Source organism: Plectropomus leopardus, chromosome 21 (genome assembly GCF_008729295.1).
Source record: "Plectropomus leopardus isolate mb chromosome 21, YSFRI_Pleo_2.0, whole genome shotgun sequence".
Taxonomy (NCBI): domain Eukaryota; kingdom Metazoa; phylum Chordata; class Actinopteri; order Perciformes; family Serranidae; genus Plectropomus; species Plectropomus leopardus.
In genome coordinates this window covers 18114753-18140820 of record NC_056483.1, presented here as the reverse complement: position 1 = coordinate 18140820, position 26068 = coordinate 18114753, and the positions used below count along the sequence as shown (strand labels likewise).

Here is a 26068-nt window from a genome sequence, read left to right as displayed (position 1 = left end):
GAAGAAATGCAGTGTTGTTTAATTTATGACAGTTATACATGAGAATAAATAGTTTGATGTGTGGGACTGAACATAGGAAAGAAGTCTCCACCTCAGTGGGTAGACGGCATGCTGAAGGATCATGGCATGGATTTCCTGATCTCACGATTTGAGGGCGGAGGTCTCCTCTCTCAGCCCACTCTCAGGGAGCTGACGGGTTCATTCAGTGTCCGAGCCACCCTGCAGTGGATGGACCTGCTGCTGGCTGCCCTCGATTGCTACAACACCTTCATCCACCTGCACATAATTAAGCCTCATCACATGCTTAGTAAGTCGTATATGCAAGAGACGACAGTTATATTAAGTTACTACTATGCATGCCATTTCTTTTTATAGGATAGTGGAAGAATGTCCAGTGAGCCAGTCGTTTTTACGGAGGAAAGCTTCATTCTGATGATGACGTCTAAGGGAAAAAAGTGTTTTCTCTGAAGTGATTTCAATAACTGGGTTCCTTAAGACCCTTAAAAAGTCTTGAAAGGAATTGAATTCATTAATGTAAAAATAAGGCCTTAATTGGTACTAAATTGAATTATTATCTCAAAAGTCTTATAATGCTCAGACATAAGAAGTAGGATTTTATGAATTGTTTTTTTGATTGTTTCTGATTTTGCACTGTAAAATCTCATAATAATTAATAGTAATTGATAATAATAATAACAATACTAATAATAATAATAATTAATAACCATTATTATTATTATTATTATTATTGAGAATTATCTTTGTTAAATAATTTAATGAATTTATTTTCTTGATATGATAATATGTTCATTGTCTTTCATGTGTTCCACTGAATATTTTTTTCCTAACATATGATAATCTAACTTTGTCACTGGACAGAAAAAGTGAGGTTTTATGTTTCATTAACAATTCAGTCCAACAAAATTGGTCTTGAACTTAATTCTTAGTGGAATTAAAAAAGGCTTAAAAAGTATTAAATCTACTTTGCCCTAAGCTGCAGGAACCCTGAGTAAATAACTTTTTTTTTTGGCTTACATTTATTGTTCAGGCTCCAAGGAAAAATCAAGCTTTCTGAAAGCTGTACGCTTCTTTTTGACTGAGCTGGCAACTGGTGATCTGGCAGCAGCAGAGAGCTGTTTCCCTCATGGCAAAAAAACCTCCCACTTCAGCCCAAGTGAGTTGGACCAGTACAACTTCAGCAAGTGCACCATCATCGTCCGCCTGCTGGAGTTTGCTACTATGATTCTTGTCAAAGGAGAGCAGGAATTTTGGAAGGTATCGCTGAATTTCAGACAGTCTGACTTTAAGAAAATTATTAATCATCTTTTTCTTGCTCACAGTTTTTAAATTTCATTCACAGCTTCTGGAACAAGACATTTTTGTCTCCGATTTTTTTGAGCTGACGGCACTGGTGGTGTGTGAGCCGTCCGCTGTAGGTTTCAACATGGCAGACGTGGAGGTAATGAAGAACCTGCCGGAAGTGTGTGTTCCTCTGCTGAAGGCACTGCTGGCCTCACCATACCGCACTCATCTAGAAAGCAGTTTGCAGACAAAAATCTCACGTAAAAGGTATGTCAGTCTTTAAATGCATTAAAAAAAAATCACTCTCATTTAAAGTTTCTTATTTGAGAAAAAGATGAGCTTACATGTAATGGCTATGATTAAAAATAATAATAAGCACATTAAATAAAAAAATTTGTGTTGAGGGGGAGCCTTTACATACACTGCCTTTATAAAAAGGCAGTAAGAAAGTGTGATTATTATTCTTTTTATTTATAATATTCATGAGTGAGTAGCTGACAATTAGAATCAAAAGCTAATTTTCACTTGTTATAATATTTTTATAGTGTTTTTTTTCATTGTGCAACATGTTCAACACATGCAATAATACAGTCTACAAAATAAAAATTAGACAGCAGAACTAAATATTTAAAATAAATCTTAGATGAATTCCAAAATAACCACAGGTCAGTGTTGAATCTATGTGATATTCAGTTCATTCATCCAAGGATTAAAAGTTACACCTCTGGGGAGACATCAACTTCAGGTCAGTTGCAGCTTTGAGAACCTACTCTATCATCTTTGTGATGTATAGTTTTTTTTTTTACCAAAAAAAACAAAAAAGACAAACTTGAAATGAGCTCTCACAGCTATCCCCACAGAATGATAATCTTTCTGTGGGGATAGCTGACGTGTTTGTGTCGCTTTGTATTATTTTGTCATTTTGCATTTGTATTATTCTATGTCCCCTCTCTAAATTCGGAGGTATGTGGCTGCTCCATGTGTGCCCAGAGTACACTCTGCTCCCTGAAAGTGTGCTCTCCTAATGAGTGGTCCAGCTTAAAAAGTAAAAAAATCAATACATGGCAGCAGCTGTTGTTACCGTGGCAGGCTGCCACAAATAAATGAATGCGTGGGAAATCCGGCTAAGATAATGATTGTGATGATAGTTCAATTATTAGCACTATAAGCTGTTTTTTTCTTCTTTTTTTTAACTTCTTTCTCATTTTTCTTAATGATCTCTCTAGTGTGGAGGACTTGTGTGCTGTAGACCTCTACGATTCCAGCACCCTGCGCCACCATGACCAGATGGAAATGGTTCTGTCCTCCTGTAAGCAGATCCACAAAGCCGACTTCCTCAGCTCCATCCTGCACAGCCAGGTATTTGTCCGTGGACCATTTACAAACAATAAGCTTTATAAATGCAGCACCATTTTACAGTTGTCCAAATGTGCCAAAAAAATTTATTTTATTTTCATTAGCACTAAACACTCAAAACATATTTCAAATGATCTTAAGTAAACATTTCAGTTTACACATTAAAAAGGTAAAAGAAGGTAGATTTTTCCTCAGTGCTTGTTGATGTTCATCCAAAGAAAAAGCAGCAGGCACACATTGTTTTGTGTTTTTTTTGCATTTCTCGTGTTAAAGGATGCCACTTATGCCATATCCCTTGGGTCCAGACTTCTGATGACAGTGTATAAAGGTATAGCACCTGGTGAGGACAGGAAGGCTCTTCCATCATTGGACATAAACACCAAGAGGCTGGCAGACGGTCTGCTTCAGCTCGCCTTTTCTCTAAGTCAGCAGGTCAGTGCCACTTCTCTTTGGAAATTGTTATTGGAGCTGCTTGTTGTTAATTTGGTGGTAAGTGAACTGGGGATGGTGGTTTGTAATTGTAAATAAATTTGGGAATTTGTTAAAAAAAAAAAAAATTGAGAAGGGAGTTGAGATACATGAGTTTTACTCTACCTCCTCCAAACACTGTACTTTCGCTTATTAGTTTGTTATTAATATGATTTATTTTGGTTTTGAAATTAAGTCATTCATTCATTGTATTTGGATGTTTTCCTGCAGAATGAGCAGCTGGTGGATTTGCTGTTGAACACCATCAAGCTTTCTGTGCCGATATCTGGAAGTCACAGCAATAACTTCCTGAGCTTCTCGCACGGCGAGTACTTCTACAGCCTGTTCCAGACGACCATCGACAGCGAGCTGCTGAGAAGTCTGGACACTACAGTGCCACGCCTCATGAAAGCTTCCTCTCAAAATCCCACCATGGTAGCTATTTTTTTTCTTTTTTTTAAACAATATTTTTATTACAGTTTTAACAACACAACAAAAGAAAAAAATAAATTGCACATCAATATACAAATATATGTCCCCTCACACCATATAATATATACATCCCCACACACAATCACACACTCCCAATGAAAAAGAAAGATTAAAAATAAGATAAATAAATAAAATGGAAAAAGGCAATATTGATAATAATAATAATAATAGGTTATAAATGAACTGAAATACATAAATAAATCAAATTTATTATAATGATAAAAAATAAATAAAATAGAAATGATGAAATAGAAAAAAAAATGAGATAAAAATCAAAAAAGGCTGGATCAGTGCTTTCATGTTATCCATATAGCATCTTCTTTTCAGTCAGCAATACATGTGCTTTGTTGGCCGAGAAGGACACAAAAGAATCCCAAAATCAAATACAAACAAACTTCTTCTCTTTACCTTCAGCAATATATGCTGATGGTGGTTCTACACTTTTCCAACATTTTGCAAACACTCTTCTTGCATGACAAGATCCAAAATCAAACTTTTCTTTTTTCTTTTTTCTATAGTTTCAGAAAATATTTTTGCACGTTTTTGCATCATCATCATGTACTTTCAAAGAAACATTATTGTTTGTCTGTATGTGAGGTTTTTTCCCCTTTTTTGTCTGAATATTTCATCAGGTGAGTTTGCTGCTGAACGGCATGCTGGATCACAGCTTTAGAGAGCGCTCTGTGAGGAAGACTCAGGGCAAACAGCTGGTGGACGAAGTGCTGAGAAGGTGGAATAGCCTGCAGGCTTGGTGGGAAGGACACTCGTCAACTCCAGAGAGCAAAACTGCAACTCTTCTGCTGCTCTCCAAGCTCCTCCAGGTATTTATGAAGCTGAAGTTACTAATGCATGTCCCCTAGAAAAACAGCCTTCATCTCATTAACTAGAAAATGTTACTGCCATGTTTGTCAAGTAGCAAATACATCGAGAACATAGAAGATAGTTTCCTTCCAAACTAGGCACTCAACTTGGTATTTCTCATATGCTCATTATTTTTATTTTTATTTTTTTTTATTTTTTTATTTTGGATTATTATTGTCAGAGTTTTTTCTCATTTACTTACCTTGTCTTCTACTATTTTTGTCACGATTATGTATGTAGGCGTCTTCAATATGTACTGTTATACTGTCTTATTTTGTCATTCTTTGGAGCAAGTGAGTGATTTATGTTTAAATATCAACATTGCGTGTTTCTGGTGTCTGAAGGAAATGATAAAAATCAAAGCTGGCAAAAAAAAAGTGAATACATCAAAACCCTGGATTAATTTCTAATTTCTAAATACTTACATTTCCTCCAATCTTAATCTAATTCATGGACACTTTTTGTCCCTCTCTCATCAGATTGACTCCTCTGTCTGCTCCGACATCAGCCATGAAGCGTTCAGACCGGTGTTCTCCACTTTCACTTTGCTGCTAGTTGACATGAACCTGCCACTGAATCTCAAGGTAATGTAAAGGGTATTCCTTATGACAAAGTTAGTGTAATGGATTACTTCAAATGACTGTACAGTTTTTATGTTTTAGTATACTAATAAAGTAAATGAGTCTATGTTTTGTTGCTTTATGTTGGATTGTCTCCACTCTTCAGAGTCAGGCCTTGTTAGTGTTGCCCTTCTTCACCACCCTCCCAGAGGAGCCACTGGCCGAGCTGCAGAGAGCCCTTGACGCGCTGGTGGCGTCCCACTTCCCCATGCAGTCAGATGAGTTTGCTAAGGGCTCGCTTCACCGCAACAACTACATGGACTGTATCCGAAAGGTAGAAGCATTTGAAAGATCAAGGAGAATATCACAGATTAAGGGAGGGAAGTCATTTCTCTTCGGTTTAACCAGATTGTTTATGGTACTTGGGAGGTTTTATTGTACATTTCTTCCTGTCTTTCAGTTGCTGGATGCTCTGGAGCTTTCCCAGAGCCCACTGCTGCTCAGACTGATGGCAGGGATTCTGTGTCGAGACAGGAAACACATCATGGAGGAGTCATTCCAAACCTGTTTCCAAAGAATTGCTAAGCGGTTAGTAAAGCCTTCAACCATTCTTCATTCATGGGAGACAATAACACACAAAGTCTCTTTCTTACTATCTTGATTTAATGCATGAGGGTTTTGAATTGATCGGAAAACACTCTCTGTTCTTTACACCCTTATTAGAGGTGATACACATTATGAGAGTGACTTAAAAGTTCCACTGCAGAGTCATTATATTTTAAATTAGGTTGTAGAGTAGTTGCTTATTTTTGTGCCCACTTCTATGTTTGTGAATGTCTGACCAGGTCAAGCAGTGAGCGGCAGCTCCAGCTCCTGTGTACAGTACACGCGGTGATCCAGCAGGGCGACGTGCCGATGAGCTCCATGCTGCAGGCCATGATGGAGCGGGTCCTGCTGCCTCTCGCCTCTCACTGTAGCACCAAGGCCCTCAATGACTTCTTTGTGGCAAATGTTCCCGACATAATAGTTTTGCTGCTCAGCCGCTTCACAAAGGTATGGAATATTTCAAGATACATGGGACCTTATGAAAATTTCACGGTTTGGCACTAACACATACTGGAATCACTTTACATTCTGTCGAGAAACAAACATCCATTTCAGTGAAAAAATAATAATCGTAAGACGCCTGGCCTTTCTATTATATGAAATGGATTCAAGTATTCCTGTGCTAGATTAAATTCTTTTGTATATTTTGAGGTTGGTACATATGCGCCCTTTTTTTTGCAGAGTCTTTCCTACTGTTTGTTGCCCAGCAGTCTCTTTGGGTGCTGCTGAACATGATATTTACAAATATCCTGATAATGGAAATTCACCACAGTGAACTTTTCTTATTGCGATCCACAGTGACGTCATATTTGGTTCCATCCTTCATAAAAAAAACAGCTGTTGCAGCTTTTTTAAATAAGGCTTGCAAAAAAACCCACCTTAAAACATGCAGGAATATTGCCTTTTTTTAGAAAAACTGCTGTAAAAGCCATTTTAGTTCGCAACATTAAAAAAAAAAGCCAGCAAAATCTGTTATTTGGGATTTTATTGCATACTTTTATGATAATCATGGAATACACCTTGTTTTTTTCAGTGTTCTCCAGAGATATTTCTTCATTTATCTGGTTTGTTTAGATTAGAATCAAACACTTGGCAGTTTTGTTTTTTGTCCTCAAGCCAAACCCGAATGCTGTATTATTTAGATCAGAGGAGCACATTGAAAATCAATTCAAGGTTTATTTATTTGCCATTTTCAGTCAAATGAAACAGAATTTGAGATCCAGTTGATGAAGAAGAACGGCTGCTATAAGCTGATGGAGCTCCTGTACTCTCGGCTCCCCAAAGAGGAGGTTTACTCCAAAGAATCCCGCATTAATCGAGCCTACTGTTGCTCAGACAAACCGGAGGGGAATGAGTTGTCCAAGGCTTTGATCAAGTAGGACTCCACAACACTTTTCCATTCCACAATTCCAGAAGTGACACAACAGTAATAAAAAATGTCCTTATTCTTCTATGAATAATTGATGAATATTGTTTTTTAAAATTAAAATCAGGTCATGTTTTGAAGCGTTCACTGAGAACATGGCAGGTGAGACTCAGCTCCTTGAACTCAGGAGACACTATCACTGTGCCGCGTACAACTGTGCCATCGCCGTCATCAGCTGCAGCTTCAACGAGGCCAGATTCTACAACGGCTTCCTCTTCAGCGAGAAACCTGAGAAGGTACACACAAGCTTCTGTAGTCACATCCAACTCACCTCCAAGGCACTGTAGCCATCTTTCAATTTTTGAACAATCCACTACAGTTAATTATACAGTTTCCTCTACATTTTAATATTGTCCAATTCAATGGAAAGACCGAAAGGAGTTTAGGTCTAATGGTGATTTGAGGAATTCACTAATTGTTGTTTTCTTTTCTTTGTCCAGAATCAGTTCATCCTGGAAAATATCATTGACACTGGAAGGACCTACAATTTCCCAATTGAAATTGAGGTTTGTTTTTTTTTAACACACCTGTTTGTTTAACACTATATGTGGAGTTGCATTTGAGTTTAAAAAAAAAATGTATTCCTTTGTCGCTGTAGGTCCCACTTGAGAGAAAGAAGAAATACGTCATGATTCGAAAAGAGGCGAGCGATGAGACTGGAGGTAATTAGTGCTCACAACAATGTTGTGCACTGATGCATTTAAAAGCAAAAGGATGCAATAAATGCCATAGTGTAGTATGTCATTTGAAAATGATAAAAAAAGACATAGTAGAGTATGTTGTCCAAAAATCTTAAAAAATAAAAGTATAGTATGTCTTCCAAAAATAATAAAAAATGTTATTGTATAGTATGTCTTCCAAGAATAATAAAAAATGTTACAGTATAGTACATCATCCAAAATTCATAAAAAATACATATTATAGTATATCATCTAAAAATCCTAAAAAACTTCATAGTATAGTATGTCATCCAAAATCATATAAAACACTATAATACTATTGCTGTGTCCATAGGAGGCCCCTCATTATATTCTCTAATGCTACATTGTCTACAATAAATGCCTTTGCTGCGACACAATCAAGTCTTAAAACTTGGTATTGGTAAATAAACTCAATCACTGATCAATGCTGTATTCGCTCATGTCAGTGTTTGTCCAATTATGGGACACATCCTCTTTAAAAAATATTTTCACCAGTGCTTTAACCAGCCATGATATCACACACAAGATGAGATGAGTTTTGTTTATAGTCTCAATGAGTGAAAGGAAACTCTGTTCAGAAAGAAAGAGAATAAGCATATTTCTCAAAATGTTCCATTACTGATTTTATGCATTAGCTTAATTTAATTAATTTAAATTTGATGGATTAAACCAATCTTTGAAATGTTCTTTGTTGATTCTGAAAAAAAACCCATATAATTATATATATATTACAATATGTTGATTTGAATAGAAATAAAGTAATTCTTAAAAAATATATTAATATTCTGATTTGGTTAAAGTGTGCGAGAGACCAGAAGGTTCATATTGTATTCAGTTCACATTGAGGAGATTTGTTTTTTTTTTAGCATTCATAATTATAGCCATAATTATAACCATATAATAGCAGATAAAAGTTCATTGCCAATTTGTCAATTAACACAAATTGTATTGGGCATCCACTCAGTTTTCTCACTCACTCACTAGATTGAAAACCTCATCATCACCGAATATTTTGAAACTCTTTGAATTAAGCTTCACAGAGCCATTAATCTTTTCTTTTTGCTTACTGCATGTTCTGTTTCCTCACCTAAATGTGCAGAATTAAAGCCAAGTTATGAGACTTGAAATTCAATGAGAAGGGTCTAATAGGTAATTAGGTGGCCATCATTGCATCTCTATTTACTCCACATTTTTTGAGGCTGAAGTTTGTTCATGAGATTTACTTTATTGTATTTTTTTTTTCACAGAAGCACCCGTGTATCTGTCCTCCCAGTCTTACATGGCCGACAGCAGCCTGAGTGAGGAGATGAGCCAGTTTGATTTCTCCACCGGAGTCCAAAGCTTCTCCCTCAGCTCCCAAAACCCTGAAGGACACAGACGCAGCGCTGTAAAAAAAGTGAGTCTTTTTTTTCCCTTATTAACCTCGTAAAACCTGGATGGACATCACTTTTCTCTTGCTGCATTCAGATGCCTTTCACAAATATTTAAATCTTTAAGGCAAATTGGATTCATTTCTTTAAAAACATGAAAAAGACAATAAGCAACTTGGTAAGAAATGTCCCCAAAACTTCAGGGAAATTAGTAGATTTGGAAAAATAATTTTAAAGAAGCTTTGAAAATGTTTCTCGAGAACAAAATTTCTAATGAACTTTTCTACTTCTCAAAGTCATGTATTTAAAATTATTTTACAAATTAATTAGATTTTAAAGCTTTTTTTTAGGTAATTTCCCTGATATTTATTTATTTTTACTCTCCAGTTTCTTTTTTGCTTTTTTTTTTTTTTTTTTTTTTGCCTAGTTACTTTTCTCGTAGTAATTTTAGTAATTTCTTGCTAATTTCTGGGTCATTTCTTCTTAAGGAGGAGCTCAACTCATTGCCCTCTTCCTATGTTTTTGAAAGAAGTCCAGCCAATTTGCCCTGGTCTCAAAGGGTTAAACTGCACTGAGCTTGTTGAACTTGCTTTGGCCCCTGGTGGAAACTAAAAATATGAATGTTTAACGCTGTGACTGAGAGTTACATGCAGTTTGAAAACAGAACATTTTTCTGGTTTTCAGATGATAAGGAAGTTTGTTTTGCTTGTGCATTTAGGAGACAGAAGAGACGAATCTGTCCCAGGATGCAATGGTGGATCTAGAAATGGATGAGCTAAATCAGCATGAATGCATGGCGACCATGACTGCTCTTATTGGACACATGCATAGGAACAACATAACCCCCAAGGTTGAACAGGTGAGTGACACTGAGGTAGAGTGAAACAGGCTTTGACTTTGGATCTTTTTCTCTATTATATTTCATCTGAACAGGTTTAAATGTCGCTGAACAGAAGCAAAGACGAACAGCTTCACATCAAATATGTTTAGATCACATAAATTATAGTGATTTAAACACCTGTAATGAATATTATCATGTGAAAATATTACTGTTATTGAAAATGCTATTGTCTTCTTGATGGAACAGGGAAACATGCCGAGTGAACTTCCTCAGTGGATGAAATTTCTACATATAAAACTAGCGAATCCAGCAACACCTCTGAATATTAGACTCTTCATCTCAAAGCTGATCATCAACACGGAGGAGGTAAACGTCACCGTCTTTGAAAAATAATTATGGTGATTCTTAATCCACCCCGTATGCGATCCCTCATGCTCTGCTTCTTCGATTTAATCTTAATTAAGCTGTTCATCTTTTCCAGGTTTTTCGACCGTATGCCAAACACTGGCTGGGGCCGCTCCTGCAGATCGTCGTCTCTGAAAACAACGGAGGAGAGGGGATCCACTTCATGGTGGTGGATATAGTCGTCACAGTGCTGTCTTGGACAAGCCTGGCCAGCCCAAAGGTTGCTAATATTTACGTTTTAAAGACAGCAATTATAAGTCATGAATGCATTTCTGTCATGGTTTGTGAATATATTTGGTAACAGTTTAATATTAAAAAAATGCAACATGTGGAATATGAGTTTTGCAGTGGAATTGTGGCCAAATTAAGAGGTATTAAAAATGTTTCAAAATTAAAAAAATGGTGTTAGAATTTTAACTGTTTTTACAGTGTGGGAATATTTTCAGGTGTTCTTTTTTATGGTGGCATTTCCTTATCATATAAAATAACTATTATCATCAATAAGAGATTTTTTTTTTTGGTCCCAGGGTAGCCCCAGAGATGAGGTCCTTGCCAACCGGCTGTTGGAGTTCCTGATGAAGCACAGTTTCCACTCCAAGAGAGCAGTTTTTCGCCACAACCTGGAGATCGTTCGGACTCTGGTCGAGTGCTGGAAAGACTGTCTGCATGTGCCTTACAGGTAGTGCTTTTTCACTCTCTCAGTTGAACAGTTGATATGCTTTCACCAGTTCAGTGAAAATTTAAATAAAAAATGAAAGGATCAAAATAGCTTCCTGAGGTTTTACAAAGTATAAGTTACGCCTGTGCTGACACTTTCTTTGCATGTATTGCAGACTGTTGTCGTTGGTGTTGGCTGGGTGTAATACTTTTTCATGAATTAATTTTATCTGCAATCAGTAAAATGAAACACCAATACAGATAATCGTCAAATTTCCAAATATTGGCCCCGATAATCAGCCAGGCCGACAATCTGTCGACCCCTATTTACAACACGCCATACGCTCTGATTCCTGGCTGGTGTACGCATTCTCACTTTGTGACAAAGATACCAAAAGGACTATAGCAGACTACACTATACTACACTATACGACAGATTTGCTTCAGCTTAGCACTCTGACCAAGCCCCAGGATTTACTGATGTTTAAAAATTCCTTGAAAGTGCTCTGATTGTGTGAAAACAGTGACAAAGAGCATAAAGAAGCAAAACCAGTGCTATTTATAATGTTTGTGCAGCTAAAAAATCACAATAGATGTGGTAAAATACCAGCATGTTTTTCTGTATTTTATAAATAGAATAGAATTAAACTGATCTTTGCCTTTATTCAATTTTCTTGCAGTCTGATATACGAGCGATTTCGTGGCACCGACCCGAACAGCAAAGACAACTCTGTCGGACTGCAGCTGCTGGGAATCATCCTGGCCAACAACCTCCCAGCTTACGATGCCTCGTGCGGAATCGAATATGGCGGGTAAATTAAAAATGTAGCTAAAGGGCAAGAAACTGTGCAGCTTCTTAGTTTGTAGCCATAATTTAATTTGCTGATATAGAAGTTGTTTTTAGGTTTCAAATTCAGGGCTCAGCAAGAGAAGTAGAGTGCAGCATATTCAGAAGTGTGTGTTGTAGCTCTCACATTCTGCCGTCTTGCACAGTACCTTGAATCTTGTCCGTGTGGTGTCTTTTTTAGATACATGCAGTCTCTCACCAACAACGTGTCCTTCGTGAGGTATAAAGAGGTCTACGCAGCCGCTGCTGAAATAATCGGCCTCGTCCTGAAGAACATGACTGAGATGGACAATGTATGAGGCCTTTCCAAGTTTGACTGAATTTAAATGATTTTATGTCTGAGGAGAGCTCAGAGCACTTCAGTAAGAAAGATCTCGCAGGGAAGAAGAATAATTATTTTCATAGGTTTAATGTCTTGACGATTAAAACCCTCCTCAAATGCGATCTGTTATCCGCAATGCTGCAATTTTTTGCTTTTTATAGTTGTTACTTTTTTTTTTTTTTACATCTATTTTTTATCATTTTTCTCAGCAACATCAAGAACTCCTCATGCTTGCTGCGAATAAGATCTCTAACCTGAAGAAAAAAGACCTGGATGACAAGTTCATTATTTGCTTGAACAAAGTGTCAAAGCACTTTCCTCCGTTTATGGATCGGTTAGTATTGCTTTGTTTTTATTTTTTCTGTGTCCTATAATATACATAATTTGATTAAAAAAGTGAGTTTTACTGCCTAACCTGTAAGTTTCGCTGTAACTGCAGCTTTATTTGAAATGTTCCAGGTTTGTCAACCTCGTGTTCTCCCTCCTGCCAAAGCTGCACGGCACCTTGAAGACGAACTGTTTGGAGTGCGTGCTGAGCCGAGCTGATGTCATCCCAGACATCTTTCTGCATCTGAAGACCACGGGCTTCATTCAGATGATGGGACACAGGTGAGTCCAGACTGAACTGCTCTCCATGATCTGCATGTTTAATGTTATCAATGCATTGTACTGTAACTTCTCACATCCAAATGAAATCATCAGTGCAAAAATTGAAAGTCTGTACACAGCATTTGAGTTTGTTCAACACATATTGTGCAACAAATCACCTGGTGTGCTTTTACACAGTGACTTGGCGTTACAGTGTTACACTTATGCGAATGGATAACACATAACACATTTATAAAACTCTTCTTTTGCGCTGTGGTCATGTTTCTACACTTGGATTTTTTTACGCCCACAGAGATGAAACGAGGCAGAGAGTGTGTTTGGATATCATCCACAAGATTATGGCCCGTCTGACTCCGGTTGAGCTCCAGGAGCTCCTGGGAGCTGTGACAGCTTTTGTGTCCCATCCCTCAGCCGTGTGCAGAGAGAGGATGTATGACGTCCTCATGTGGATCCAGGACAACTACAGGTGCTGTGAGCCTTTTTGGCTTCTGTTCTCAAACTAATCATTGTTTCCTGCTTTTGTGTCTATGTAAACTAGCCACCACATTTCGTGATTTGACTCCCTACGCATAATTGAAACAATCCACCACTGAGGGGCAAAATATATTCGAGATAGCAAGACATTCATCAGTAATGCTTTTTATTATGTTGCTTTTTATGGACGGCATTATGCACGTGTAGAGACAGATATGCTGTTGCTTTTCTGGTAATGACGTGCTGTTTTTTATTGTTCCAGTGATGCAGAGAGCATGGAAGACAACGTCTCCATAGAGGTTTTGAATACAGCCAAAGAAACTCTACTTCAAGGACTATCTGAGGAAAACCAAGGCCTTCAGTAAGTACTATTTCTCACGTAGCTTTATTTGATCTTATCCTTTCTTATATTATGCATGTAAGTTTAGTAGTAGTAGAGTAGTTATTTTTTAGATGACTTATTAATTATTTCATTTAATTTATTAATTAATTTTTTTTATTGTGTGTGTTTTTCCATGCATACATTTTATGAATGTATTGAAGTAATGTGCAATGCATTAGAATATCGTATGTTTGCTATCTTATGTATTGAAGAATGGAATTGTTTTTATTTTTGTATTTATTTCTGCCTGGTCCTGCCTGCCAGTGTGCATCTTAGTTTGTAAAACTGAATTGAAGGTAAAAGAAGATAGAAGGTAGATTTATTAGTCATTTTTTAAACAAATTTTGTAAAATGAAATGAAGATTTGTCCTTGATCCCGCTACATCTTTGGAGTTGAAAGATGAGTTAATTAAAACCACCAGCACTTGAAATTGCCCTTCTGGGATAAATAAAGTTGTCTGAATCCCTGTCTTTTTTTCTGTTTTCAGGCTTTATGTTCGTAACTTCTGGAGTCAGGAGAAGCGCCTCCCGACAGCGACCCTGGAGCGGATGTTGACGGTTCTTCGCACTCTGTACTCCTGTCAAATAGAAAAGTGTTTCTTAAGCTTGGCGACCAATCTGCTGCTGGAAATGACCAGCCAGAGTCCTGACTTCAAGCGCAACATGTTTGAGTATCCGCTGTCAGAGTGCACCTTCCAGGTCAGTTGGATTTCTCTCAGGGTCTGTCTGTTAAAAATGAGCTAGTTCAAAAGGTTTCAGGTTTGAGACTTTTATTTGTATCTTACTGATGAGCCTGATGTATCAATGACATGTCTCCACTCTTTAGGACTATGTGATTGATTCCAACTGGCGCCTCAGGAGCACAGTGATGACTCCCATGTTTGTGGAAACCCAAAGTTCTCAAAGCCCGGAGAGTGTGGCGGCGACGCAGTCTGGAAGCATGAAGGGGAAGCTCCGAGCCACGCAGACTTCATTAGAGTTCAGCCAGACGCAAACAGCAGGTGCAGCTTTAATTCATTATCCCGCTGGACTCACTGGTGCCTGAGAGGAGATCGATCGAAAAGACTCTTATCAATCATGGACAGTGAGCAGCATCCACTGCACAAAACAGTATTACAGAAAAGCACTTTTAGTAACAGATTCATTGTTATGCACTGTAGCAGGGGACGCCTGTAAGACTTTTTAATTTCTCGCACATAATGAGGCTAATTTTCAAAGGGATGAAGCACTTATGATGCACTTAATCCTCTGAGTCTTTTTTACTGTTGAGTTTTTCTACTCTACTCTGCCCTCTGATTTTTATTTTTAGCTTTTAGTCCTTTAGTGTTTTATTGTGTTTTTTATTTGTTTTATCTGTTGTTTTTAACTTGTTTTTATTGTCTTGTGTAATTTTTTTTCTGTGAGCTGCTTGACACTTCGGTTTCCTTTGGGATTAAGTAACAATAGAAGCTCTGCAGTCAGAATTTGCATGTATATTAACGCTGGATTTTTTTCCCCCTCCCAGGTCGACGTACAGCCTATAACTGGCTGACGGGCAGCAGTGTGGATACACTGGCAGATTATACACTTGGCTCTGAGTCTCTGTCTTCATTGTTGGTGTTTGATAAGAAAGGAGAGAGGCAAACTACAAGGAGACCGGTTGGAGAGGGCTTTGGCCTCAGGCGCCTTACTGCATCAACTGATGAGGTGGACAGTCGAACTAGAGGTTAGTTGATTTACCGGTGATTTAAACTGGTAAAAACACTGAAGACAGCAGTTAAGAACTCTGAGCTGTCACTGACATTTGCTCAGTGTATTTCTCTGATAAAGTTAAGATCAAAAAGTTCAATGATTAAAATCATTCAGCCAGCACTGAGAGACAATAGCTACCAAATTACACAGACTGTGTCCTTAATTAAAGTAACAATTTTCTGTGGGTTTGAAAGTTCCTGGAAACATTTGGGATAATGTAAGTACACATTTTAAGTCACAGATGATATCTTAATCATATTTAAGTATTTAATATGACTATGATCCAAGAAAGAAATATTGTATGGTATTACAAAATTATCACTAGATTGTTATCTGATGGGTCATAAAACATTTACATCTTTGTATGAAAGCCCTTTTTCTAAAAAATGCCAAAGGAGGAAGATTGTCTGAGAGGTTGTGTTACACATTTGTTGAACTGTCAGTTATAACAGGTTACGAGCGCATCAAAGTCAAAGAGGGTCAAAGATCATTTTTTGAGCTTTTTTATTTTTATTTTTATTTTTTTCTTCTTGTTGTGACTTTTATTGTTCTTGTTGTTTATTTTTTTTGTTAAATATTTATAATTAATCGAAATTCAATTAATAAATATTTTATGCCTGTATGCCAACAGCAGAAAACGAGCAACGTAACAACATCCTGAGACTGAGGCGCAGATTCCTCAAGGATCAGGAGAAAGTCAGCCTGAATTATGCGCAGAAAGAGATCCGGCTTCAAAGACAGAAAAAGGTACGACAGCAACATGCAACAAACTATATGCCGATCCATTTTCATCCTTATAGTAATTAAAGTTTCAAGATTGATCACTGTGTGACCCACTGTTCAGTGTCACTAACCTCTTCAGACTGGCAGTGTCTCTAACCATCTGTGGTTCTGTTGGGTGTCCCACAGGAAGACAAAGCCGATCAAAGGTTACGGAAAGAGGCTCAGGTGACTCTTTATCGAAACTACAGAGTGGGAGACTTCCCAGACATCCAGATCCCATACAGCAGCCTCATCGCCCCCCTTCAAGCACTCGCGCAGGTGAGACCGCCGCTGCTCTGTGACCTGTAAAGATGAATAAATACAAACAATGCGTGTGACCAAAAGAAACAGAAACCAAACCGCTTTAACCACAGCTATTGTTTTCCTATTTATGTTTTCTCAGAGAGATCCAATTTTAGCCAAACAGCTGTTCAGCTCACTTTTTGCTGGAATCCTCCAAGAAATGGAGACAAACAAAGCGAAAGGAGAGAGCGGGAGGATTAAAGAGGAGCTGCGGTGCAACATGAATACATTTCTGAGCAAGAGCACCCTCTGCTTCCCTCCATTCATAGCATGTGTGCAGGTATGACCTTCAGAAACTGTTTTAATGTTCTGACAGCTGGCAAAGTCCTTAATCTGAAAACATCAGACATGCATCGATAGTGTCAAAATTAAACTTGTGCCTGTATTAGAGACTACATTTACATGCAAATTAAAACACTATATCAGGGTTACCGCAGATCCTTAAAAAGTCTTAAAAGGCATTGGATTTATTCATTAAAAAAGGCCTTAATTGGTATTAAACTGACTTAAATTAATCTTTCAAAAGTCCTTAAAATGCTCTGACATGGGATATTGGATTTTATTAATCTTTTTTTTCTGATGTTGCGTTGTAAAATCTGAAAAGAATTGGTTAAATCTTTTTTTTTTTTTAAATAATTTAATAAATTTCTTTTCTTAAACTCATCACGACAGGAATCCAAGCAGTGGAATCTCACATGCAGATTGAGAAACGAAAAAAATCGTCCAGAAAACAGGCTAGAAGTCCCAGATATTTCATGTACATAGATAGCCTCATGATAATATAATATGTTCATTGTCTTCCATGTGCTCCACCCTGATAAGAGATATTTGTCCGACATTTGACGCTGATAAACTTAATTCCGAGTAACAAAGTCTTAAATCTAACTTGCCTTGAGCTGTGGGAACCCTGTATATTTATATAAGTGTTCCAATGATACTGTTAATGTTATTTTGCAGCTTGATTATTAAAGTCAAACCCAAAACTCCTAACATTAGATCAGAAAGCTGTTGAGTTAACAGTCTGCTGGTTGTGTTGTCAGGACATGTGCAACCAGCACAAGGAGCTGCAGCAGCTCGATCCAGCAGCCATCAGCTCCACCTGCCTCATGAGCCTCCAGCAGCCGTCGGGCATCCTGCTGCTGGAAGAGGGTTTGTTGCACGCCGGTGGCCACGATGAGCCTCCTGCCAAGCGGTCACGAGGACGCAAAGACATCCCTCCAGACACCAATAAATGGATCCACCTAGCAAGGTATTACAGTGTTCACATTCACACGGGTTCTGTGAGTTCTGGCTTGTAGCTGAATGTTGAGGAACATGCCACAGTTTGTCTACTTTATGATAAAATTGTGATTGTGAATTTGTTTCCTCTGTTCTCCAGGCTTTACAGATCTCTGGAGGATTATGACGTCGTGCGCGGCATCTTTGGAGGTAAAGTTGGGACCAAGTCGATCACCTGTGCTGCACTTCAAGCTGAAGCCAACACTGACTTTGCAGAAGCTGTGAAGCTTTATAATGAGGTATACTTTTTACCAATATATTAAATATAGCATACTGCCAGTGCAGCATGTCAGTGGTCGTGGATTGATGTGCGTGTTACATTGTGGTGTAATAATTGCACACTCTTTGTACCCCGGCAGGCTCTGAACACTGAGGATTGGGATGGTGAGGAGCCGACTGACTCTGAGAAGGACTTTTGGGAAATAGCTGCTATGGAGGCCTACAGTCATCTGACGGAGTGGAAGTCTCTTCAGTACTGCTCCACTGTGTACGTCGATGAAAACTCCCCACCCAACCTCGAGAGGATGTGGTCGGAGCCGCTCTACCAGGTACTAGATCGGACCTTTCACAGTCAAGGGATTCTCAGTCGTGTATCAGGGAGAGCAGAAATAATTTAAGATGAAAACCTACATGATGAAATCTCCCCTCCCCAAAATCTTGAATCATCTTTAGAAATGTAATACTGTGATGGTAGTTTACACATAAATTTAACAAAAAACACGCGTGTAGTCCCAATATTTGCGACCACATGTGTGCATGCATCCACATGATATCCCCTTTTGTCATCTGCATGAACGGTTAATTAGCGGTCCTTTGACTCATGATACAATCTTTCCACAAAATTTTGGGCTAGGTTATGAATTCATTTGGAAGTTGTGCACCTTTTTTTGTTTTTTTTTTTAGAAAAAAGAAAAAAATCAATAGCACATCATTGCATGATGAAAGCACTGTAAATAGAAATGTCCTTTAAATCTAATTGTAATCTCATATATTTTTTTAGATTGCTTTTTTATAAGTATCTTTAGTAATGCTTTTCTAATGCAAGCCTTTTTGCTTTTGTGCCAGGAAATGTACCTGCGGCACATGATCCGCAGCATGCTGAAGCAGCTGCAGCTGGGCGAGACAGACCAAACTCTTCTCAGCTTCATCGACAAAGCCATGAAGGTGGAGGAGCGCAAAAAGCTGCTGGAAAGCCACTACAGCCAGGAGCTCAGCTTGCTCTACATCCTGCAGGAGGACTACGACCGCGCAAAATACTACACCAACTACGCCATGCAGCTCTTCATGCAGGTCTGCTCTCACTTTCTGTTGACTTGTTGATTATTTATCCTACAAATCCTCGATGTAGGTGGTGAATCGGCAAAGAATACGCAGAAACTCCACACTTAGCCACAGCGTGCACTCAACTTCTCTGTTTCCTCTAGAATTACTCCAGTGTGGATACGCTGTTGACTCAGAGTCGGCTGACCATCCTGCAGTCAGTGCAGGCCTTGACTGAAATCCAGGACTTCCTGCTGTTCATTAAAGGAGAGGGTGAGAAGAGATATTGTCTTTAATACACAAACAACAGTAACTATCCAAATTAAATGAAGAGTTAAAGGGTTACTCTGTGTTTTCTTCTGTTGCATGCATTGCAGAATCGTTCCTCTACAAAAAACAATTAATTTGTCCCTCTCTCAAAATGTAGCATCTTTCACTGTGTTTCATTCATCAGTGTCTGTGAGCTCCCTCAAACGGCTCATCAGACTGTGGACCGAGCGGTATCCTGATGCTAAAGCTGATCCAGTGAATTTATGGGACGATATCGTAACGTCTCGGTAAGAAAAGGAACTAAATATTTTGCCTACAAGTGTTTTTAATGATCAGATGACAGAGAGTCAGATTTGATTTTGTGTTTCAGATGTTTCTTCTTGGACAAGATCAGGGAGAAGCTGAGAGGCCACGCTCCCAGTGACAGTATGGAGGTGGACGCTTCAGAGGACGCAGCAGGTGACATTGACACAATAGTGAATGACTGCAAGTTCAGCATGAAGCTACAGATGGCCAATAGCGCATGGAAGCAGGTAAAGAAACATCTGCTCCTTTTTTGTGTGTTTTCACATGCACTACAAACTCACCTCGGAACACGTGTGTCGTTTTTAGAATAACTTCCCTGTGGCCACCAAGCTGCTGAAGGAGCTTCACAAAGAAGCTAAAACAAACCGAGGCTGGTTGCTGCGCTGGGTCCACAGTTTTAGCCGCTACAACCATAAACGCAGCCACACCCAGGGTCCCGTCGAGCAAATCGGTGCCATGCTGAAGAACATCCCACTCCTGGGTAAGCAGGGAAAGGACGTTTATAATTTATCTTCAGGATTGCACAGCTGAGAACTTCATGTCAGTTCTTATCTATCTGCAGAGGACCTTCAGGCTGACTGTCAGAGCGCCTCGGCTAAAGTGTTCAGATACCAGAAGATACTACAGGGTACGTGTTTCCACATTCTGGCCTCAGCTGTAGGCACGAGCCCGTCGGTCCTGGGAACTGTGGGAGCTGAGAAAGCAGAGAGAGTCGCACAGCTTTCTGGAGCTGCTTGGCCAAGTGACAATTCAAAGGTACTTCTATATATTTTTATATTATTTTCAAACATATTTAACACATATAATGTACAGTGTGACTAGAACATGTACAAAGAGTCCGTATGAGAGAATTTAGGGTGCTTATTTGATGTTTACCCTGCAGAAAGTGGAAGTGGGGCTGAAGCTAAAAGCCTTGAAGTTGCTGTGTGATGCCACCAGAAAGGCTGATGAAGAGCTTCAGTCTTACACTCAGGACTGCGTTGAAAGCAGCAGCATCATTGAGACGTACATGGCTTTGGCTAATTTCTGTGACAAACGATTGCGAGAGGAGGAGCAGTGTGAAACTGGTTAGTATTAGTACAACACCTACTCTTCTGATTAATAGTATTATTATACCAAATACCATTTGCTGGGCTCCGGATATTCGCCATTAATTAAGAGCAAATAAAGTACACGTACTGCGTCTGTAATGATAAGTGTCTTGGAAGATATTGAAATTCACTCCAGAAAATATTACTAGAATAGTATATCCAAAATATGTTACAGAATATATACTTTAAAAAAAAAAAAAAATTTCGGATCATTTCCTTGTTTATTTTTACTTTTAATTTCCTTTTTTTTTGCTAATTTTCAAGTAACTTTCTTGTAACAAATTTACTAATTTGTTGCTAATTTTTGTGTTATTTCTTCTTAATTCTTATTGCTACCACAAAGTGCATCAGCCATTCAGTTATTTCCTTCATGTTTGTGTTTTGATACAGAAAGCCAATTTCCCGACCTGATGGCGCTGCCTGTGCATGTGTTGGAGAGCATGTTGAAAGCGCTGAGGATGAACTCGGAGGAAGCTCGCCTCAAGTTCCCACGTCTGCTGCAGATCATTGAGTTGTACCCTTCTGAGACACTGGACCTCATGAAGAAAGAGGTCAGTATGTTCAGACCACGAGTGAACCCAGACTGACACAGTTAATCACAATTCTTTACATTTGTGTGAGATTTTAACCTTCTTTGGGTGTAAATGCTTATATGAAGTTTTGTTATTTAATGTTTAATCCAAATTATAATTGTCTTTGCAGTTCTTTGTTTTGTGATGGTCTCCAACGATGGTTCTATATGCTTTATTAAGAAATTTTGCTACTATTATGGATTTAGAAAAGTCATTCTTTACAAGGAATCTGATAAACACTGACTGAAAGTCTAAGTCTTTATAAATGTAGATATCGTACATTTTTGCAAACCACAAATACGCTACATTTGTATGCTTCATACGTATCATATTAGCGTTTCTGAAGGAAGTAGTAGCTAAGGTGCCTGTCATCTTGAGGTGGAGAAAATGCTGCAATGCATAACACCTGGGCGAGACACCTGCCAAACTGTAGAGCACTGCTTGAGACCAACTAAACCAGTTTATTAGCGAGTCATTGCTGTGTTTCCAGCGGCTTTTCAACCCCTGGACATACAAAGGCAGAAATGGCTTCTTCAACTATGATTGTGCCACCAAAATCAGATTTTTTTTTTAAGCCCAAATATGATCTTTTCCTAACCGTAACCAGGCATTTTCTATCTAAACATAACATGTTAACCAGAGCTTTGCGAAAATATAAAGAAAGTTAAAATTTCAACGCATCCGGTTCATAAAGATGTACAAATATAATGTGCATGTGGTTTGCAAAAATGTAAATTAACAGCATTTTTTCTGCCAACCACAACTTGGTTTGCAGCTCTTGGAATTGTGGTTGTTCTGGTGAGGAACTAAAAATCCTGCCTGCAGTCGAAACCAGACTGTTTATTAGACAACGACGTAAAACAATGAACAACCAACATTTTAAAACGCTCAACGTGAAACACTGTGGTGTGTGTGCTCTTTTGTCCTAAACGGTGACATTGTTGTTATTTCGTGTGCAGATGATGTCAGTTCCCTGCTGGATGCTGATTGGCTGGATCAGTCAAATGGTCGCCTTGTTGGACAAGCCGGAAGCTGTGGCGGTGCAGCACTGCATTGAGCAGATTGCAGAGCGCTACCCTCAAGCTCTGGTTTACTCTCTGATGATCAGCAGTGAGAGTTACCAGTTTGAGGACTCTGCTACGGGCCACCAGCAGCAGGAATTTGTCAACAGGTAACCTGCTAAATGATCTGTGTAGTGAAGAACGATCACAAAAAGTTATATAAAAACATCTACTTATTGATGGGGTGTGTGTGTGTGTGTGTGTGTGTGTGTGTGTGTGTGTGGGTGTTTGTGTGTGTGTGTGTGTGTGTGTGCGCGCACGCGTGCACGTATCAATAGGCTCAAGAGCGTGCTGGATAAGGGGGGACCTGTGAAGAACTTCGTGGATGCACTGCAGCAGCTCACAAACCCTGAGATGCTTTTTAAGGTATTGCAAGTTCAACCATGAGTGAATCAAGCTGCCACGTGCTGCTTATTGATCTGTCATTGATTATTGTTTTTTGGTCCACACAGGATTGGTGGGACAGTGTAAAAAATGAAATGGAAAAATCGACCTTTGACAACAAGCAGATGAGCGACATGTATGACGAGATGCACTCTTCACTCGGGAATCGTACCACTGCGAGTCACGGGATGTTTCGCACCAAATTCATCAAAGTTCGTAGTTTGCTTTATTCCTTTTTAGCTTTTGTATAGCAAAAGCACGTGTGCTCTACGAAAATAAACTTGTATTATCTATTTTTGTAACAGAAATTTGCTAAAGATGTGGAGAAACTGCTGGGACCTAAAGGCAGCAAGCTGTTTGAGAAGAGGAAAAACAAAAGCTTTGTGCGGCAGGTGGATGAGCTGGCAGCAGCCATGCGTGGATTTCAGAAGGAACCCGGGAACCTGAAGGAATACTCGCCGTGGCTGAGCGGGTTTAAAGCAGACGCATTCGGCAATGAACTGGAGATCCCAGGTCAGTGTTGTTGAAAACACACACGAGTAAAGTCAGGCGCTCCAAATATGTACATTGTACATTTGTCAAATCTAAAGAAAACCTTACGATCATTATAAAAGTAAGTGACAGTTTATGACAGTGATCCTCAGCAGGGGGTATTTGTACCATTAAAGGGTACTTAATATGTGGAAAAATTGTGAAGTAGCTAAACTAATTTGAAAAAACTAAATAAAATATTTCCTCACATTGAGCTAGCTGAAGAATAATGGTTGAAATTGAGAGCTAAAAGAAATGAATGAACAGTTGACATGGTTAAAAGTAACTGATAAGTGGTTAAAATAAATGTGTCAATGAAGGAATACTTGAGTTCATCAGACAGATTTGGGGTAGGGTAAGGTTGTAAATTACTGATTTAGAGAATGTAATTTTGCAAATTCTGGAAATAAAAAATTCTGTTGAACTCTATTCATTTCACTGATGAAGATGTTTTTCTTTCTTCTGTAGGACAATATGATGGCAGATCTAAACCTTTGCCAGAGTATCATGCAAAAATAGCGGGCTTCGATGAAAGGGTATGCTTTTTTTTGTCTTTTTTTACGGTAAAATAATCATTTAAAGGGAACCTATTATGCTCACTTTTAAGTTCATGCTTGTATTTTAAGTATTTACAACAACTTGTTTACATACTTGTACCTGTATTCACCCTCTGTCTGAGACATTGTTTTAGCGCTTGTCTTTTTAAGACCCCTCAAAAAAAAAAAAAAAAAAAAAAAAGCCAGGTCTGCTCTAATTGGTCAGTATTTCCAGTTTTTTTGTCATATAAGCAAGTTATAGGTTTTTGCTTATGGGTATTACAAGGTAAAAAGTAGATTTATTAGTCATTAGTCAACAAAATTAAAATTTGTCCTTAAATCCTGCTACATCTTGTGGGGTTGAAGGAGGAGTTCAGTATTCTCACATTTTCTTCTTTTTTTATATTCTTAAATTCTCACATATTAATTTTGTTTTTTAAAAGTAGATTAAAAAATGACCAGTAAATCTACCTTGTACCTTGTATTTTTTAATTTTGTTTTTTTACATATGCCCACTGAAGCTTTGGTTACATTTAATATGAACATCCAACACTGTAACATACATATGACAGAAAAATAATGAAAAGCATAATAGGTCCCCGTTTAAATTTTCTAATAGCACCCTGTGTAACGTTGAAATCCCTCTGCAGGTAAAGGTGATGTCATCTATCCGTCGCCCAAAACGTCTCATCATCCGCGGGGACGATGAACGTGACCACCCCTTCCTGGTGAAGGGTGGAGAGGACCTCCGCCAGGACCAACGCATTGAGCAGCTTTTTGCCGTCATGAACATTTTGCTGAGTCATGACGCCACCTGCACGAACAGAGGCATGCAGCTACGCACCTATCAAGTCATTCCCATAACCACAAGGTACTGGGCTTGTCTGTCCGTCCGTCATTCTGTCCTTACAGTTAAACTTAATGCATATACTGATGACATGGATTGTGAGTTGAAGTCAAACTATTTTACAAAATGCTTGAAAAACAGTCATGAAACCTAATTTACCGCTTTAACTGTTTTTTACAGGATTGGTCTCATTGAGTGGATGGAGAATACCTGCACACTGAAAGAATTCCTGCGCAGCACAATGTCTGACGAGGAGCGGCAAAGGGAAGGGAGGTACAGTATATGCATTTCACTCCAGTAACATAGATGTCTGTCCACTAATGAAGCTGAAATTACAACCTCGGTGCTGTTAAAAACATTATATTTAACTGGGATTTCAATTTCCCTAAAGGTGTGCTGAAGACTACAGTAAATGGCTCCAGACCTTTGATCCAAAGTCAAGTGGTATTGTACTATACAGTTCTGCTTACAAGTAAGTCTCCTATATGTTCATTTGTCTTTCCTAAAACTAAACTGCATCAGCAGAATTTTATGCCATAGGTGGGGAAACAGTTATTGTTTTATCAAATATGAGCAACAGCAAACTTTTCCTTTTCCAGGAAAGCGAAACGTATCGAGGTGGTCAAAAACTTTTCCAAAGTGTTGCAGCATGTGCCCGGTGATCTCCTGAAGTAAGTTCAATCTCTCTATGATAAAACTGCTCATGAAGGTTAACACTTGCTTTAAAACTATTTCTTCTCTCTTTTTTTTTATTTCTAGGAGAGCCTTTCTGAAGATGTGCAACAGTCCGGAGGCCTTTCTTTCCTTGCGCTCCCACTTCATCAGCTCTCATGCCTTGCTGTGTGTCAGCCACTGGATTCTGGGTATTGGAGATCGCCATCTCTCCAACTTCATGATCAACATGGAAACGGGAGGCATGATTGGCATCGACTTTGGTCATGCATTCGGTTCAGCCACGCAGGTTAGTCATGATCAATTTACTGTGAAAAAAGTAATTTAGCTAAATGTTAAACCAAAGTTGCAGTCTGAGCAATGGACAGGCTAACACTGCCATCCATAGAAACGTACCGCTCGCATGGATGAAAATGTAACAAACAGCAGAAAGCTGGTCTGGCCATGCGGTTCTTAGACATTTTGACAGCACCTTATTACAAAAGACGCAACCATTTTGTGTATAAATAATGCCCCTTCTGTCCGATCTCGTATTTCCTCACAGTTCCTCCCTGTGCCCGAGCTCATGCCTTTCCGGCTGACTCAGCAGTTTGTGAATCTAATGCAACCCTTGAAGGAGTCGGGTTTGATCCAGAGCATCATGGTCCACTCCCTCCGAGCTTACAGGGCTGAGCCAGACCTTCTGCTAAACACCATGGACGTGTTCGTCAAGGAGCCCTCGCTGGACTGGAAGGTAATCAGTCACTGCTGCTGCAAAGATCAGCGGACAAGAGGGCCAGGGCTTG

At 38.8% G+C, this 26068-nt stretch overlaps 1 protein-coding gene across 1 annotated transcript in view; it reads left to right on the top strand.

Moving 5' to 3' along the window:
* prkdc (protein kinase, DNA-activated, catalytic subunit) overlaps positions 1–26068 on the top strand; it is a 41060-nt gene that overhangs the window by 13424 nt on the left and 1568 nt on the right. Inside the window, exons 31-84 of the mRNA XM_042510242.1 lie at positions 77–307; positions 1049–1275; positions 1361–1569; positions 2529–2661; positions 2932–3090; positions 3358–3561; positions 4251–4439; positions 4959–5063; positions 5206–5373; positions 5500–5627; positions 5885–6092; positions 6842–7020; positions 7139–7307; positions 7512–7577; positions 7670–7733; positions 9020–9168; positions 9861–10001; positions 10230–10349; positions 10465–10608; positions 10916–11067; positions 11726–11857; positions 12074–12185; positions 12424–12548; positions 12674–12823; positions 13116–13289; positions 13560–13658; positions 14168–14378; positions 14506–14680; positions 15184–15384; positions 16042–16157; positions 16320–16451; positions 16576–16755; positions 17516–17724; positions 17854–17992; positions 18113–18301; positions 18819–19043; positions 19178–19286; positions 19468–19570; positions 19654–19816; positions 19896–20070; positions 20152–20345; positions 20473–20656; positions 21071–21231; positions 22212–22423; positions 22592–22679; positions 22766–22909; positions 23003–23210; positions 23697–23764; positions 24415–24635; positions 24792–24884; positions 25003–25083; positions 25211–25282; positions 25371–25572; positions 25828–26016. Coding sequence (XP_042366176.1) covers positions 77–307; positions 1049–1275; positions 1361–1569; positions 2529–2661; positions 2932–3090; positions 3358–3561; positions 4251–4439; positions 4959–5063; positions 5206–5373; positions 5500–5627; positions 5885–6092; positions 6842–7020; positions 7139–7307; positions 7512–7577; positions 7670–7733; positions 9020–9168; positions 9861–10001; positions 10230–10349; positions 10465–10608; positions 10916–11067; positions 11726–11857; positions 12074–12185; positions 12424–12548; positions 12674–12823; positions 13116–13289; positions 13560–13658; positions 14168–14378; positions 14506–14680; positions 15184–15384; positions 16042–16157; positions 16320–16451; positions 16576–16755; positions 17516–17724; positions 17854–17992; positions 18113–18301; positions 18819–19043; positions 19178–19286; positions 19468–19570; positions 19654–19816; positions 19896–20070; positions 20152–20345; positions 20473–20656; positions 21071–21231; positions 22212–22423; positions 22592–22679; positions 22766–22909; positions 23003–23210; positions 23697–23764; positions 24415–24635; positions 24792–24884; positions 25003–25083; positions 25211–25282; positions 25371–25572; positions 25828–26016 — 8381 coding nt within the window. The remainder of the gene's footprint in view (positions 1–76; positions 308–1048; positions 1276–1360; positions 1570–2528; positions 2662–2931; positions 3091–3357; positions 3562–4250; positions 4440–4958; positions 5064–5205; positions 5374–5499; positions 5628–5884; positions 6093–6841; positions 7021–7138; positions 7308–7511; positions 7578–7669; positions 7734–9019; positions 9169–9860; positions 10002–10229; positions 10350–10464; positions 10609–10915; positions 11068–11725; positions 11858–12073; positions 12186–12423; positions 12549–12673; positions 12824–13115; positions 13290–13559; positions 13659–14167; positions 14379–14505; positions 14681–15183; positions 15385–16041; positions 16158–16319; positions 16452–16575; positions 16756–17515; positions 17725–17853; positions 17993–18112; positions 18302–18818; positions 19044–19177; positions 19287–19467; positions 19571–19653; positions 19817–19895; positions 20071–20151; positions 20346–20472; positions 20657–21070; positions 21232–22211; positions 22424–22591; positions 22680–22765; positions 22910–23002; positions 23211–23696; positions 23765–24414; positions 24636–24791; positions 24885–25002; positions 25084–25210; positions 25283–25370; positions 25573–25827; positions 26017–26068) is intronic.